The sequence below is a fragment of the Mesoplodon bidens genome (assembly GCF_964165515.1).
Source record: "Mesoplodon bidens genome assembly, chromosome: 4".
NCBI classification, from domain to species: domain Eukaryota; kingdom Metazoa; phylum Chordata; class Mammalia; order Artiodactyla; family Ziphiidae; genus Mesoplodon; species Mesoplodon bidens.
The window spans coordinates 44,119,821-44,136,896 of record NC_138160.1 but is presented as its reverse complement, the minus strand read 5'-3'; the positions used below and the strand labels follow the sequence as shown (position 1 = coordinate 44,136,896).

Genomic DNA, 17,076 nt, shown 5'->3' with positions numbered 1-17,076 from the left:
AGAAAGAGGGAGGGACGGAGGGAGGAAGGAAAAAAATAAATAGGACAGAAAAGATGAGAAAATAGATAATTAATTCAGGTGGCCCAATATCCAGCTAAAAATAGTTTCATAGAGAAGAAAGGAAATGAAGGTGAGGAAATTATCAAAGAAATAATTTAAGAAATTTCCCCAGAACTGAAGAGCATGTGTTTCTAGATGTAAGGGCCCAAAATGCCCAGCATTGTGAGTAAGACCCACACCAAAGCTCATCATTATGAAATTTTACAACACCAGGGATAAAGAGAAGGGCTTTCAGGGACAAAGGACAAGTCTGGACAAAAGGTCTGGAATCAGAATAGTATCAGCCGTTTTAACAACAACTCTGAAAGTTAGAAGACAATAGAAGTGTCATCAAAGGTCTCAGAATAAATTATTTTAACTTAAAATTCTGAATCCCACCATACTCTCATTCAACTGTTAGAGTACAATAAAGGTATTTTCAGAAAGTAAAGTCTTACAAAATTTTCACAAACTGAACAAACCAGATAACCAGCACCCAGATCAAAACCAGAAATTACTAGCACCCCAGAAGTCCCTCTCATTCTCCCTACCAATTGCTGTCTCCCTGCAGAGATAACCACCTGTTCTAACTTCTAACCCCAAAGATTAATTTTGTCTGTTTTTTTGACTGACTATAATTGGAATATACAGTATGTATTCTTTTGTGTCTGGCTTCTTCCAATCAACATTATATTGTGATACTGAGCCATATTGTTGTGTGTATTTGTAGTTTATTCATTCTCATTAGTATTTCATTTTATAACTATACCACAATTTATCTTTTTCCTATTAAGGGACGTTTGAGTAGTCTCCAGTTTGCGACCATTATGTTTATTGTAGCACTCTTCATTCTCTTACATATCTTTTGGTGAACATATATGCCTGCTTTCTCTTGAGTATAAACCTAGGAGTGGAATTGGTAGGTCAAAGGGTATGCATATATTCTACTTTTGCAGATATTGCCAGTCAGCTTTCCAAAATGGTTGTACCAATTTACGTCCATAACCGCAGTGTTTGAGTGTTCTAGTTGTTCCACGTCTTCATCCATCAACACTTCTGTTTTCTTTTTCATCTAGCCTTGCTGGTGGGTGTGTAGTGGTACTGTGCTTTTAATTTGCATTTCCCTGATGGCTAATGAAGTTAACACCTTTTTATATGTTCATTGCCAATTTGGATTACCTCTTTTGTCAAGTGCCTTTTCAAGTCTTCTGCCCATTTTCTATTTTTTTTATATTGATTTATAGGAGTTCTTTTTACTTTCTAAGTACCTGTCTTATATATTCAACTATCTTCTCCCCCTCTGCTTACTTCCTTTCTTTTTTTTTTTTTTTTTTTTTTGCGGTACGCGGACCTCTCACTGTTGTGGCCTCTCCCATTGCGGAGCACAGGCTCCGGACGCGCAGGCCCAGCGGCCATGGCTCACCGGCCCAGCCGCTCCGCAGCATGTGGGATCCTCCCGGAACAGGGCACGAACCCGTGTCCCCTGCATTGGCAGGCAGACCCTTCCACTGCACCACCAGGGAAGCCCCACTTCCTTTCTTAATGACTTCTCAGAGGAATAAAGTAGGCAGTTTGAGAATGATTGGAGGTTTGGGGCTTCTTTAAAACCACTTTGTGAAGGAATCTGTCTTCTTTAATTTACTACACATTGATCATGGTATAAATGTCTGGGTTCTTTAAAAGACATATTTTTCGTACAAAAACTTGTACACGAATGTTCATAGCAGCAATATTCATAGCAGTCAAAAGGTGGAAACAATCCAAATATCTATCACTGATGAATGGATACATAAATGTGGTATATCCGTACAATGGAATATTATTTGGCAATAGAAAGGAGTAAGGTATTGTGGTGATGGTTGTACAACTCTGGGAATATTCTAAAAACTTTTAACTGTACACTTTAAACGGGTGAAAGATATGTAAATTATATCTCAATAGAGCTGTTAAAGATAATCTTAGGTTTTCAAGAAATTTACTCAGTTTTTGTTGGTTAATTGGAAAAAGCTGGATATTCACTCACTCTAATTTGACAAGTTAGAAACAACAGTGGTATCACCTGCCTTAATTAGAGAAGACTCAACTAACAAGTTGCTTCACGAGGCATCTTAGAAGTAATAGACGTTGAGTGCTCCAGAAGACAGGAAAGATCAGCTAAATTGAAAAGAGCTTATCGAAAACTAGTAAATCTTAGCAAAAAGCAAAATCATTCTGAAGAATCGTTTAAAGTAGAACATTGACCACTTTCATGGCCAAGAGTCCTTTATTATGAAAATAAATGAACGCCTCTGATTATGTGTCATGCATTGTCCAAAAAGACATGGCCCCCTGCCGTTCAGGAGCTCGCAGTTGAGCTGTAAGACTGCTTTGTGAATTAATGATCACAGTATGAAGATACACAAGAGACATAGTAGTATAGAGGAATTGTATGTGAATAAGAATTAGGAATCAGAGAAGTGTTCTAAATAAGTATTTTAAGGCCAAAAGGAGTTCTTTAAATGAAGAATTGGAGGAATGGGTTTATGCCAGGTCAAGGGATCAATATGTTTAAGAAACAGTTAAGGCCTGAGATACCATGACCCATTTAGGAAATTACAAGAATCTGGATGGCTGAAGTGAAAGAATACTTATTGGTGAATAATAGGAGACACGGATAAAGAGGCAAAGGCCAGATCATGAAGAGTCTTCTATTTTAAGCTAGAAATAACTCTGGTTGGCTATGAGACCTTCCTTCTCCCTTATTTGGGATTGGCTGAACTAAGAGTTAGGCTTCTGTGTCCCTAGGTCAGTAAGGTAGAGGAAGAGTAGTCCTATAATTCCCTGCCTAAAAATAGGATTCATAATGGAGCTGCTACAGTCAGATACCACCCTCATAAAAGGTAAGTTGAGGTCAGAGGTGCTGTAGCCTCTTTGAATCAACAGAATCTGTAGAAAAGCAATGATAGTGAAAACACTGTTAGAACCTTGGGATATCGCTAAAGCATTGCTGACATGGTAATTCAGAGATGGGTGATGACTGATTCCATGCCCAAATCCCATCTCACTGTCTGCTTTCTTAGACAACTTCCAATATCAGTAAGCAGCCATCAAAATGGAGTTAGAAGTACAAGAAATTTTGTAGGGGAGCATTTGTGAAAGAGAGGAGGGTGAGCTGGAGTAGGTAGCTACATCAGACCACATTGTAGCTCAAATCTACAAAAAGGAGAAAAGGAAAGAAGGAGGATTGGGTAGGAATAGATTAAGAAAGTCTTAGCCAACCCAATGTGAAGCTCTGTCAAAGACTGCCTGCAGAGGAGCCTAGGGTTGGGCGAAAGTGGCCAGATCAGTACTCTGCTTTGCACAGTCGTTGGCTAGGAGCTGCCCAGGGAAAAGTGTGACTTCTTGATTAGGTCAGCACAGCCCAAAGAGGCTGCAGCTGGAGTTTATCAACTCACTGCATGCCTTGCATCAGGTTCTCACTTGGATATCGGAGTAGTACATTTACATGGCTGCAACAGTGAAGTTTTATAGTATTTTAATATAAATTTGTCATGCTAATATTAATGTTATTCCTAGTTATGGCCTAGGAATACCTTTAACAATACTTAACAATTTGTATGCTTATTTTATTATTGTGAATGGAATGCTTTAATTTCTCTTTATATCCTAACCAATTATAGGTATATAAGAAAGATGTTGATTTCATATATATATTTATTTATTTATATAAAATTTTCTTTGTAGCTCCCTTACTTTGAATTCTTTTTTCCCCCAGCTTTACTGAGATATAATTAACATATAACACTGTTAAAGTTTAAGGTGTACAACGTGTTTATTTGATGCACTTATATATTGCAAAACGATTACCACCATAGCACTAGATAACATCTCCCTCACATAATTTCCATTTCTTTTTTGTGGTGAGAACATTAAAGATTTACTTTCTTAGCAACTTTCAAGTAATGCAGTATTATTAACTATAATCATGATGCTATACATTGGATCCCCAGAACTTATTCATTTTATAACTGGAAGTTTGTACTCTTTGACCAACATCTCCCCATTTCCCCTACCTCCCCAGCCTCTGATAACCAGGATTCTGGTTTCTGTTTCTATGAATTTAGCTTTTTTAAATTCCACATATAAATGATATCATACACTATTTGTCTTTTTCTGTCTGACTTATTTCACTTAGCATAATTCCCTCAAGGTCCATCCATTTCACAAATGGCAAGATTTCCTTCTTTCTCATGGCTGAATAATATTTCAGTGTATATGTTTACCACATCTTAATCCATTCATCTCTTGATGGACTTATAGGTTGTTTCTGTATCCTGGCTATTGTAAATAATGCTGCTGTGAACATAATGCAGATGTCTCTTCAAGATAGTCCTTTGGATATATACCCAGAAGTGGGATTGCTGGGTCATATGGTAGTTCTATTTAAAAATTATTTTTTTTTACATCTTTATTGGAGTATAATTGCTTTACAATGGTGTGCTAGTTTCTGCTTTATAACAAAGTGAATCAGTTATACATATACATATGTTCCCATCTCTCTTCCCTCTTGTGTCTCCCTCCCTCCCACCCTCCCTATCCCACCCCTCTAGGTGGTCACAAAGCACCGAGCTGATCTCCCTGTGCTATGCGGCTGCTTCCCACTAGCTAGCTATATTACGTTTGGTAGTGTATATATGTCCATGCCACTCTCTCGCTTTGTCACAGCTTACCCTTCCCCCTCCCCATATCCTCAAGTCCATTCTCTAGTAGGTCTGTGTCTTTATTCCTGTCTTACCCCTAGGTTCTTCATGACATTTTTTTTCTTAAATTCCATATATGTGTGTTAGCATACGGTATTTGTCTTTCTCTTTCTGACTTACTTCACTCTGTATGACAGACTCTAGGTCCATCCACCTCACTACAAATAACTCAGTTTCGTTTCTTTTTATGGCTGAGCAATATTCCATTGTATATATGTGCCACATCTTCTTTATCCATTCATCTGTCGATGGACACTTAGGTTGCTTCCATGTCCTGGCTATTGTAAATAGAGCTGCAATGAACATTGTGGTACATGACTCTTTTTGAATTATGGTTTTCTCAGGGTATATGCCCAGTAGTGGGATTGCTGGATCGTATGGTAGTTCTATTTTTAGTTTTTTAAGGGACCTCCATACGGTTCTCCATAGTGTTCTGCCCATTTTTTAATCAGACAGACCCTGAAATTGATCTTGCCCTGCCACATACTAGTTGTATGACCTCAAACAGAAATAACTGATATAAAGTACCTTCACAGAGTAGTCATTTCTTGACCCCTTTTCTTTCCCTTTTCAAGTATTTGTTAGTATAATGTTAGCCTTGAGGAACTTTGTAAAGACATTTTAATATTCTTATTCCCTGGACAAAACAGAGACAACTGATTTTTAGTAATCAACTTTCAGCTACTAATATTCATCTTCCAACTGTCAGTTTTAATGTGTTTTTTCCCCCCTCTTTTTCTCCTAGAGATAAGATTTCAGTTTCCACAGCTGACTGGGGTGCTTACCCTTGCTTTCTTTATTCATAATTGTATTATCACCCTCTTGAAGAACAACAAGAACCAAGAAAACAATGTGAGTAATTACCTGAGGATTTGACTTTTGTTACCAGATACTAATTTTTAAATTTAAACCACAAAACAGTGGTCTGCAAACTTTTCCGTAAAGGTTCAGGTGATAAATATTTTAGGCCTTCTGGGCCATGTGGTTACAATGACCCAGCTCTGCTATTGTGGCATGAAAGTAACGATAATATGTAAACAAGTGGGCGGTGACTGTGTTGCAAGAAAATTTTATTTACAAAAACGGACAGTGGTCTATATTTCACCCATGGGCCATAGTTTACTGTAGAGCAGTCACTAAAAAAAAAAAAAAGATGTACAGATAATAGCAAATAGTGGTGATAAGATCTTTAAAAGTACCCAAGTAATCTAAAAGAAGACAGGAAAAAGGAAACGAGAATATATGGGACAAATAGCTAACAAACAGAAAGATAATAGATTCAAACTGAGTAGTATAGATAATTACATTAAAAATGGTCTAAAGACTACAACTAAAAGACAGAGACTGTCAGTCTGATTAAAAAACAAAACATTAACTATGTGCTGTCTACAAGAAATTTAAAGATATACCATGCAGACACTAAACATAAAGGTGGAGAGGCTGGGTTTTTGTTTGTTTGTTTGTTTGTTTTGTATTTGTTTATTTTTGGCTGTGTTGGGTCTTCATTGCTGCGCATTGGCTTTCTCTAGTTGTGGCAAGCGGGGGCTACTCTTTGTTGCGGTGCGTGGGCTTCTCATTGTGGCGGCTTCTCTTGTTGCGGAGCACAGGCTCTAGGCGCACGGGCTTCAGTAGTTGTGGCTCGTGGGCTGTAGAGCAAAGGCTCAGTAGTTGTGGCACACCAGCTTAATTGCTCCACAGCATGTGGGGTCTTCCGCGACCAGGGATCGAACCCATGCCCCCTTCATTGGCAGGTGGATTCTTAACCACTGCGCCATGAGGGAAGCCCCAAGAGAGGCTATCTTAATGTCAAAGTAGACTTCAGAACAAGGAGTACTGCCAAAGATAACGAGGAACATTGTATGTTGATCTTTAAGGATCAATTCATCAAGAAGACATAATAATCCTAAACATGTATGCACCAAGTGACAGAGTTTCCAAGTAAATGAAACAGCAACTGTCAAAACTGCAAGAAGTAAACAAATCCACAATTATAATTAGAGATTTCATCACCCCTCCCTTAATAATTGATAGAGCAAATAGAAAATAAGTAAGGATATAGAAAACATGAAAAACACTATCAACCTACTTGATCTAATTGACATTTATAAAAGTCTTCTCTCAAACAACAGCAGAATGCACATTCTTTTCAAATGCACATGAAACATTTACCAAGATAGACCATATGCTGAGTCACTGAACAAGTCAATAAATTTGAAAGGACTGAAATCATACCAAGTATGTTCTTTGACCACAGTGAAGTTAGAAATCAATAATAGAAAGAAATTTGGGATATTGACAAATATGTGGAAATTAAACAGCATACTCCTAAATAACTGAGTCAAGAAAGAAATCACAAGAAAAATTAGAAAAGTACTCTGAGATTACTGAAAATGAAGACAGAACATAATGAAATATATGGGATGCAGCTAAAACAATGTTTAGAGAGAAATTTATAGCTGTAAGCACCTACATTAGAAAAGAAGATCTCAAATCAATAACCTAACCTTCTATGTTAAGACACTGGAAAAAAGAAGGGCAAACTAAACCCAAAGGAAGCAAAATTTAACCAGTTACCTGTGGCCTTATTTGTACAATTTGAATTCAATTTGATAGCTTCTAACCATGTAAACAAAAATGATGAAGTTCTAATAGGGGTCTATACAATTGTTACTGAAATACAAAGGAAAGAAGAGTTCACTGTGCCTGGGGATTCTGAGAAGGCTTCAAGTAATGTTTGGCAGAGTCATTATGAGGGCCTTTCTAAATAGAAGGAAGTTAGGTCTCAAATTAGGGCAAGAATATAAGTCAAGCTCTTCCATTTTCATCTTTATTGTTACCTGGTTACATACGACTGGCATATTACCTGTGAGTGGTGTTGGAATTGAGTAAACCTTGATTTTTCCCAACTTCCTAGCTTGGTGATCTTCAAATTTCATTTTCTTTGTATATAAAAATAGCCTAATTTGATACCTACCTCTCAAGTTTTTAATCATAATCAAATATTATAAAATAGAAAAAGTGTTTAACATGACCTGGTGTATAGTAGGGGCTAGAAGTTTTTAGCTTTTCTACCTCTCTTACCCTTGCTTTCTTGACATTTACAAACTGTGGATCTTTCTGTTAACAGGAGAGAGTATCCCGCAGATTTTTTCTAGTGTCTTTAAATTTGTTTTGCAATGAGAACATACTAGGTCTTCTCCAAGATTTCTTCCTATGATATTAATGTTAGAGTCTCAGAAAAATATATAACTGAACCACATCAGTTATCTCTTTCTCTCTTCTCTCGTCACTGCACTAGATTTTAATGTTAAAACTGGCTTTTTACCAAGGGTTCAGGGTAATACAAGAAAGCCATATGCAGAATGTTGCTTCACTGTTTATTAAGAACTGTAATTGTGATAGTCTTTGTTAAATTGCTCAACATCCTTTATACAAAGACTGTGGAGAGAAAATTTCCTGTGTTCAAGGCTAGGAAAAAGTTTCTCTTAATAAACTCATTGTTTGACAATAAGGGTCATATAACTTCTTGTTTCTATTTTTGCTTTGACTTTTGGAAAACTTAAAGTATTAAGTTCTTTTATCTTTTTCTATAACTTTTCTTAGGCAAATGTATTTTTAGAGTTTTTATCTTTCCCTGTATCCCTCACACTTTAGATAAGGTTTTTATTTTGGAAATGTTTAGTCTTATTGTATTTTTATCATAAACAGTTTTAAACCTTTTGAGGGAATAGGAAGAAAATGTTACTTATCCTAAATAATCATTTGGAACTTTGGGGTGTAGAGGGAAAATTGAAGATATACTTTTTATGGCCTTTACTCTTAAATTCCTCTCCTTCACAAATTTCCTGACTCAATGCCACTTGAACTAAGCTGCCTACCACAAGTTTAGGAAGTTTAGAGATATGTGGAAAAAATCTATTTTATCTTTACAGGAAATAGTGTATGTCATTAACAGTGTATACCTTGGTGTCAGCCAAGTCACCTGTCTATCCTTATCAACTATGCCAGCTTAGACCAAGTACCACAAAAACACATTTTGTGAAGTTGGATTCTCATGTATATTGGGTCATTCTATCCATAAGGCTGTGTTTCTCAAACTTTACGACCAAAGTCCCCTTAATGACAGAGAAGAACACTTTGTATATGCTGGGTATCTGGGGGTGAAGAACACAATTTCAGTGAACTCTCATGTTTTATCTTAAACACTCATGCATATTTTTATTGTACTCATAATTAGTTTGTCTTACTAGAAAACAGTCTGAAAATAATGAGTTAGGGCTTCCCTGGTGGCGCAGTGGTTGAGAGTCCGCCTGCCAGTGCAGGGGACACAGGTTCGTGCCCCGGTCTGGGAAGATCCCACATGCCGTGGAGTGGCTGGGCCCGTGAGCCATGGCCGCTGAGCCTGCGCGTCCGGAGCCTGTGCTCCGCAACGGGAGAGGCCACAACAGTGAGAGGCCCGCGTACCACAAAAAAATAATAATAATAATGATGAGTTAAATTACAGGCAGACTTCACTTTGCACAGTTCTCATATGCATGAATTTCAGTTACTATGGCATAGTTAAATTATGTCAGTACCCCCTAACCACATGGTTCAAATTTAGGTTGCCACAGGATTTGAACTATGAGTACTTGCATAAAGTAGTAACTACTAGCCCTTCAGTTCATAATTCACTCCATAAATTACAGATGCACAACATGATTAGTTACCAGTCACACCACTTCTTTCAAAATCTGTCAGAGGTTGGTCACTGCCCATCTATTATTCACATTAAACCCAGATGACAAAGCAGATAGTTCAGTTGCCTCCTTATCACCAGGTGGTAAACCCACATTATATTTTACAAAAATGGAGAATCAAGAGGAAATTGGCAAACAAACGCAAAAGTGCAAAAATGAAACAAAAAGTAATAATGGTGGAAATGAAATTTGAATCAAACATATTTGACTGTGGAAATGTTGACATTGCTGCCATTTGAGAGACTCTAGGTATGCAGCCAGAGGAACTTAGGGAAGGTGAACTTATCAACATGAATGAAGAAAGTGGTTGTGATGAAAAGGATGAAGATGTCCCAGAGGAAGTGACACTATCAAAAAACTTCACATTGAAAGAATTTTTAGAGATACTTCACAACACTGAAAGCACAAAAAATGAAACGTTGGAAGCTGATGAAAACTTAGAAGAAAGGAATATGACAGTTCACCAAAGCATAGAAAAGAAGTTTGCTCTTACAATTACACCATGAGAAAGAGGAAGCATCACAGAACAATCATAATTTTTCCCATTGATTATTATGATCACACTGAATGGTCATTTTTTTAACAACCATTCATCTATTAAAATAGTTGATATAAGCATCTGCACTGGTAACTTCAACTGTTCAATACTGGTGGAAGTAATCTGCTTAACAATCTCTGAAAGACTGTACAAGGCAATGAATCACTTATGGATCTTTATCTGGAACCAACTTTGAAAAATCTTAGAGTCTTAGAACCTTCGTCTCAAAGAGTTTTTCTTGTAGTGACTCCCAGAGTCTTGGTTGGCGTCTGAACTGGTCCTTTCGTTTTTAGATTTTTTTCCTTTGTGCCTCTGATCGAGTCAGCACACCCCTTCTCCAGAGATTTTATGTTGTGGCTGGATGGAGTAATTCTCCCTTGGTGAGGTGTTAAAGGGGTCTTCCCAGTATCTGCAAGCCTTTGCTCCAGCGCAGCTTCCTGACTGACCTGTTCCTGGGTGAGAGCAAACAGCAGTGAGGCAGGAGCAGACCGACCCCACCGGTGCTGCAGCTGCGAAGGCATCTTCCTCAGAAAGGTGTCCAGGCGCTTTCACAGTCTCATACTACCATGAAAAGAGAGGACTGTCTATACTTAGCTTTGCTTCTGAAAATTCTTAAGAGGAAGAGCTTTGCTGGAAATTTACGCCAGTTTACCTGAAGGTGTGCATTCCTCAGGGTGAGAAGCTCCGGACTGGGTAGAGAGATGAATGTTCCTGTTCATAGTCCCCGAAGGACATAGGAAGAGTCCTGCCTGCCTTTCATACAAAAACGCTCAATGGGCCTTGAAATCCATATTCCATATGTAAATACCATAAAATGAGTTCTTGTTTCTACTGAGTTTTGGGACTAGGGGACTAGCATTTTGTAGAACTAGTATGTGAGGTTCAGCTAATGAAATGTAACTTAACTTTTGTCACTTGTGGAAAATATTTTTTTAAAGGCTTAAAAATAAAAGTTGAAATGGATGATGTCTTCTTACTGTCTTAATTGATTGAAACTAGTATATGAAATGTGGCCCAGCTTTCAAAAAAATCAGTTATACTTCATGTTAACTTCTTAAAATATTAATAATTACTAATGATAAAGCTAATATTTATGAAGCACTGTGTGCCAGCAAAATTCTAAGCAGTCTAAATACTTGTAAATGTAAACACTCTCCTTTTGACTATACTTACATATTACATAAATTAAGCTAAATGGGTACTATATTCTGAGAAAAACTTTGTCATTTGATTTATTTAATGATTGTACTTTTAATCAGGTTTCAGTAAGTAATTTGACTCACAGACGTTTTGTTAATATGATACAATATTTTCTTGAGATTTAAGTCAGAAAATATGAAGCTTGTCAGGAACTCTGAATTCTTAATGTTGATGTTGAGTTAGTCATTCACAGATCAGTAAAAAAAAAAAAAAAGCTTGAAAATAGAAAAGAAGATATAAGAATAAAAAAGGCCTCATTCTCTTCTATATAACCTATAGTTGGCCGTGGATCTAAAGACATCTGTGAAGGAGAACAGTGAGGCTCCTAAACAGGTGTAGTGCTCAGAGCTTCCAGGTTTTCCAAATTTTACTTAATTTCATGGGTTTTCTTTCACCAAACATAATTTTTTATATGTATAACTAAGTGAGATATAATTTCTATTTTTAGTAAGGTATACCTTACCAAAAAAAAGTTGTAGATCTGAAGATCATCCAACTCATTTCTTATCATCAGAATATATATTCTTTATAACCATCCTGGATATGGTATTCCCTCATCTTGTTTGAATTTCCTCATCATGTTTGAATCAGGACCTATATTGTGCTTTTTTTGTTTTGTTTTGCCTATCTTTGTTTAGTTTTATGCCCTGCTTACTTCTTTAAAAACTATTTGAGATGCCTTATATCTTAATTTATTATTCACTTCTTCTTATGAATCTGTGTAGTTTACTCAACTATATACTATATACATCAGCAGAAGTTTTTATGTAAATGTTTGGGGTAGGTCCGTCATTTTCTTAGTAAATGCTCCACTGGATAGTATTTTCACTATGAACAGTACATGGAACAGATAGATTATAAAACGTATTTGAGAAACAGAATGTGCTCCCAGACCCACTTGTGTCCCAGTTGTCATTCTTCCTGTCATTAGTTCTCTAGTGCCAGCCCTGCTAGCCACTGCTTATTTGTGAGGCAGAATAAGTTACCTTATTAATGTGTAGGATTCTTGACACATTACCAGTTCATATGGTCACTTGTGCCTGTTTTTTAAATATTTTTTTACTTTGAGCCTCATTTTCTAAAAGATGGGTTTTTTCCACCATTTTCCATTAAACGGGCTTTTAAGAGGCCATATCTCCAGGCCTAGAATAGTGATGGCTTGTGTTCAAGCCAGAGAATAGCAAAGCCCACATGTGTGCATGCTCATCATAGGTGGCATGTTTCCCAGGATTGTGCTAAACCTCAGCTGCTTTTTATATTAAAATATCATTTCTGTTCATTAGAGTATTTTCAGATGAAAACGGATATGTAACTCTTTTTTTAATATATAAATTTATGTATTTGTTTATTTTTGGCTGTGTTGGTCTTCATTGCTATGCGTGGGCTTTCTCTAGTTGTGGTGAGCAGGAGATACTCTTCGTTGCAGTGCACGGGCTTCTCATTGTGGTGGCTTTTCTTGTTGTGGAACACCTGCTCTAGAGCGCAGGCTCAGTAGTTGTGGCGCATGGGCCTAGTTGCTCTGTGGCATGTGGGACCTTCCCAGACCAGGGCTCGAACCTGTGTCTCCTGCATTGGCAGGCAGATTCTTAACCACTGCTCCACCAGGGAAGTCCCCAAATATGTAACTCTTGACCTAGTTCTACTGAATGTACATTTATGCTACTGTGAAATAGAACTTTTCTGATTATAGTTATTTCTCTTGCATCTATATGTGTGCTTTACTGTATCGTTTGTTACTCAAAACTTGTTACCTCTCTTTCACCGTTTTCTTTACTATTGTTTATTAACTATGACACAAATGTATTAGAAACTGGTTAGCTCTCCATTGTAGTAGCTAAGGGCATGCAATTTGGAGCCAGAAAGTCTTTGGTTTGAATATTGACTTCACCAACTGTTCACTGTGTAACCATGAAAAATGTTGTAGGGACTTCCCTGGTGGCACAGTGGTTAAGAATCTGCCTGCCAATGCAGGGGACACGGGTTCGAGCCCTGGTCCGGGAGGATCCCACGTGTGCACCACAACTACTGGAGCCCGTGCTCCACAACAAGAGAAGCCACCGCAGCGAGAAGCCCACGCACCGCGGTGAAGAGTAGCCCCCGCTCACCTCAACTAGAGAAAGCCCGCGTGCAGCAACAAAGACCTAACGCCACCAAAAAAAAAAAAAAAAAAAAAAGTGTTGTAACCTAGCTGCACTAATTTACTTATCTATAAAATGAAGAAAAGGATTGTACCTACATTAAATGAGATAATATATGTACTGTGCTTTGCAGAGAGCCTAGTACCTAGAAGCACTTAATAATTGTAGACAGCATGATTATTTTTACCTACATTTACTGAGTTCCTACTATGTGCCAGGTATTGTCCTGGGGATTGGGGGTACAAAGATGAAGAAGACACCGTCCTTGTCCTCAGGGGTCTCATAGTCTAGTAGTATGGACCAACTTAGATATGGAAGAATTAAAATACCAACATGATAGAAGAACTATTAACCTTGACTACTTTTTGGGTGTCAAAGGACATTTTCTTTCCAGTTGATATCCTCATATCATATATATAGATTCTTTTATAATAAAAATTCATGACAATTACAATATAGGGTAGTAGATGCTATATTTCAGATATGTGTACAGTGCTATAAGAACAGGGAAGCAGAAAGGGGAAACTATCTTATCAGGAAGCCCTTGCATCTTTGCCTTTTTATCTTCATCAGATTTTCCCCAAAGTTTGCTAAGATACACATCTTTGCAGGAAACCTGCCCAAAATAATGTGTTGATCATGTGGTATACTGGCTAAAGACCCCATGAAATGGTAGCTGTCCTTTTTTATATATAGCTCTCTCTGACACAGCCTTCTTGGCCTTCCAAGATTTTGCGTTTTGCAAAACTTCTTTGTTCTTGAGTGACATTGAGTAGGTTGAGGGTAGAATGACTTTCAAATGTCATAATGGGAGACTACTACCCTTTGATATGAAAATAAGAGTTGCCTGGTTCATTTCTGTTAATACTACACAAGACCATCAGGCAACCCAAGGGGTGACTGAAGTCTAGCCTGCGATGGGCCCTAGAGCTTCAAGAACTAGAGGAAAGACTTTGGAACTTCCCTGGAGGTTTGGTCAGCCTCTCCTTCTTCAACCCTACACAATTAGAAACTCTGAAAAGGCTGGAAGCAATCTCCGTAATCCAGGTTCCTGTAGTTCCATAGCCTATCCACTGTCTAATTTAGGGTTTGAAATCCCTGTTTTGTTTTCAAGCTGATTGTCAACTTAGACCTAACTTTGGATTTCTCATAGGTTGTTACTTGCTTTTTAAGTGAATTTATCAACATTTAAGTTTATAACTCTGTACTATTGCTTTAGCCCATTTAAGGAGGAATGTTTTCCCAAAAATCAGAAATGTCCTCTAATACCAAATGTCCAGTTTTCTTACTGTGGAATCAAACTAAAGCAAAATTGTATATAATTTTTTTTCTTACCTGTTTTCTTAGCTTTCAAAGTAATGTGTGTTTAAAATGAAAACTGAATAGGCTTATAGCCATAATTTAGTTGTGCTGAATTATTTGGCCATAACTTTAGTGGTGATGGAGACCAGATTTATAAGCTGTGGGATCTGTTCTGTTTGGATCTGACAGCTGGCTTCATTAAATGTCTTGGAGCTTTTTACTTTGCATGGGGATGGTTGGGAGGATGGGAACAGCAGTGGAAGAAAGCAATCCAATTTATTTAATGGTCTGCATTTGTTTACTGGTTCCAATCATAAGATTGTGCAGCTGTTTGAGCAGCTGCCTTTTGATTTCCTTTTGTTTACTGTTTAGGTTTATTAAGCTTGTCTTTAATACCTGCTTATTGTCTGTGTTAGCTTTCCTTCTTTATTAAATATATTTTAATATATACCAGTCTCTTTTGGTCTAGGCATGCTTTGATGAATTAACAAGTTAATTCACTAAAAGAAAAAAAATTTTTAATTCCATAAGTCATACAGAAAGTAGCCTATTCTTGATTTCTTGTTGTCCCTTAGCTTTATTATTTTAGTTAAATATTTTATATTTTGGCAAATGAACTACATTTTGAAATTAAGTCAGAATTTCAATCATGTTAAATCACCATTTATGTTAACTTTCTAAGTCTGCCAACAGGTAGCTTAGTCTACATACTCCAGAATAGTTTTTTAAAAGTTGTCAGACTAATTGTAAAGTATGTGAATCTTGTTTTAACTACTTTCTCTGAGCAAACTGGATACCCAGGAGGTATACACAGACACACAGAGCAAAAAGATAAATCTTATATTTATTTGTCAGTCTTATTATTTAGCCTATTCAGGCATACTTACTTACTAAAAATTTATTCAACATTGTGGAAATTTTATTCTCTCTTTACAGGTGAGGGACTTGTCCATTGCTTATATGCTGGTGACATTAACTTATTTCTATATTGGAGTCCTGGTTTTTGTTTCATTTCCTTCACCACCGTTATCCAAAGATTGTATAGAGCAGGTAAGGCACTGTGTGCCCTCTCTGTGTGATTGTTTGGTTTACACCTTCATATCTGCAGAGCAAGCAGTGTGATACAGTAGCAAAATATAATACCAGACAGGCCTGAGTTTGAATACAATCTCTACTATTTACCATGCATGTGGGAATTTAAGCACCCTACCCCTCCTTTGTGAGCTTTGGTTTCCTCTTCCATTAAATATTATAATAGATACTCCATAGATTTTTAGATGGACTCTCTGAGAAGACCTACTACATGCTGGCACCTTGTGGTACTCGAATAAATGATTCCTATTATATGCATGGTATTTTTGTGTGTGTGGAGAACTGTACTAGTAGTAGTCTTGAATTTATAAACCCTCCACAGAGACTATATTCAATTCCCTTATTTTCCAAAGTCCAGATATGGAAGTGTCTTGAATAAACTGGTGTCTTAGTTCATCAGTCCGTAATAATAGGTCTGACACCCATTTTGGTACTATGTGTCAAGTATCAAAGCAAAGAAAGACTATTTGACTGTTAAAAAGATAGAGGGAGAGACAGAAAGAACAAAAGAAACATTCTTTTACTAAAAGGTTGCCATAAATAATATTTTCTTTGCTTTGACCTGTCATAAACCTGGGAATAGTGTAATCTCTAGTTTTATGTAACTGAAGAATTTCTCACAAGAAATAGCATGCACAGGTGATTTTCTTTCTAGGCAGAAGAAATTCCTCTAATAGAGTATAGTGGAGTATATAATATGATTTATTACAGATGAATTATAAAGGTTATTTCAGCATAATAGTGGTAATAATGTTCTCATCTTTATAAGATAAATAGGTTTGAGTTATTGCTGTTATGATAGCTTGAAATGTTCTCTTGATTTCCTTGATTCCAGAAGTTCTTTGGCAGCCAGATGTTTGCTGAAAATTCCCCTGATGTGAACAATCCCTTATAAAGCCCACTCCCTTGGGAATAAGAGTATCTGTGGTATTTGTATTTGCAAGGGAAAAAAAATCTGAGTGATTAGCTTTTTTTTTCTTAGATGCCTAACGAAAATGGAGAAAAGAATCATGAAAGGAAGGAGAAATAAATTCTTTTCTATTTATTGATAGACTGTACATAATAATGATAGTAGGTGATAGATACACTCTCACCTTATTCTGTAATCTTACTTTGAAAGTGTAACAGTGTTTCAGAGGAGGAAAAGCAAGAGAACTATTAAGGATGGAGTAGCATTGAATTAGCTATTTAAATTTATTCAAACAAATTTATGCTTGAACCTTATAGAACAGTACTTCTCAGACTGTAAGTGGTGGACAGGTCTTCTTTGTTGCTGTTGTTTCAATATC

The 17,076-nt window shown here is 36.9% G+C and overlaps 1 protein-coding gene across 4 annotated transcripts in view; it reads left to right on the top strand.

Annotated features, from left to right (window-relative positions):
• Window positions 1-17,076, top strand: part of SLC38A9 (solute carrier family 38 member 9) — a 97,694-nt gene that overhangs the window by 72,341 nt on the left and 8,277 nt on the right. For all 4 annotated transcript variants that reach the window (XR_014015500.1, XM_081230585.1, XM_081230584.1 and 1 more), the window contains 2 exons: window positions 5,524-5,630; window positions 15,632-15,745. Coding sequence is in view for 3 of the 4 variants with exons in the window: in XM_081230585.1 (XP_081086711.1) it covers window positions 5,524-5,630; window positions 15,632-15,745 (221 nt within the window). In the remaining variant the exon portion in view is untranslated. The remainder of the gene's footprint in view (window positions 1-5,523; window positions 5,631-15,631; window positions 15,746-17,076) is intronic.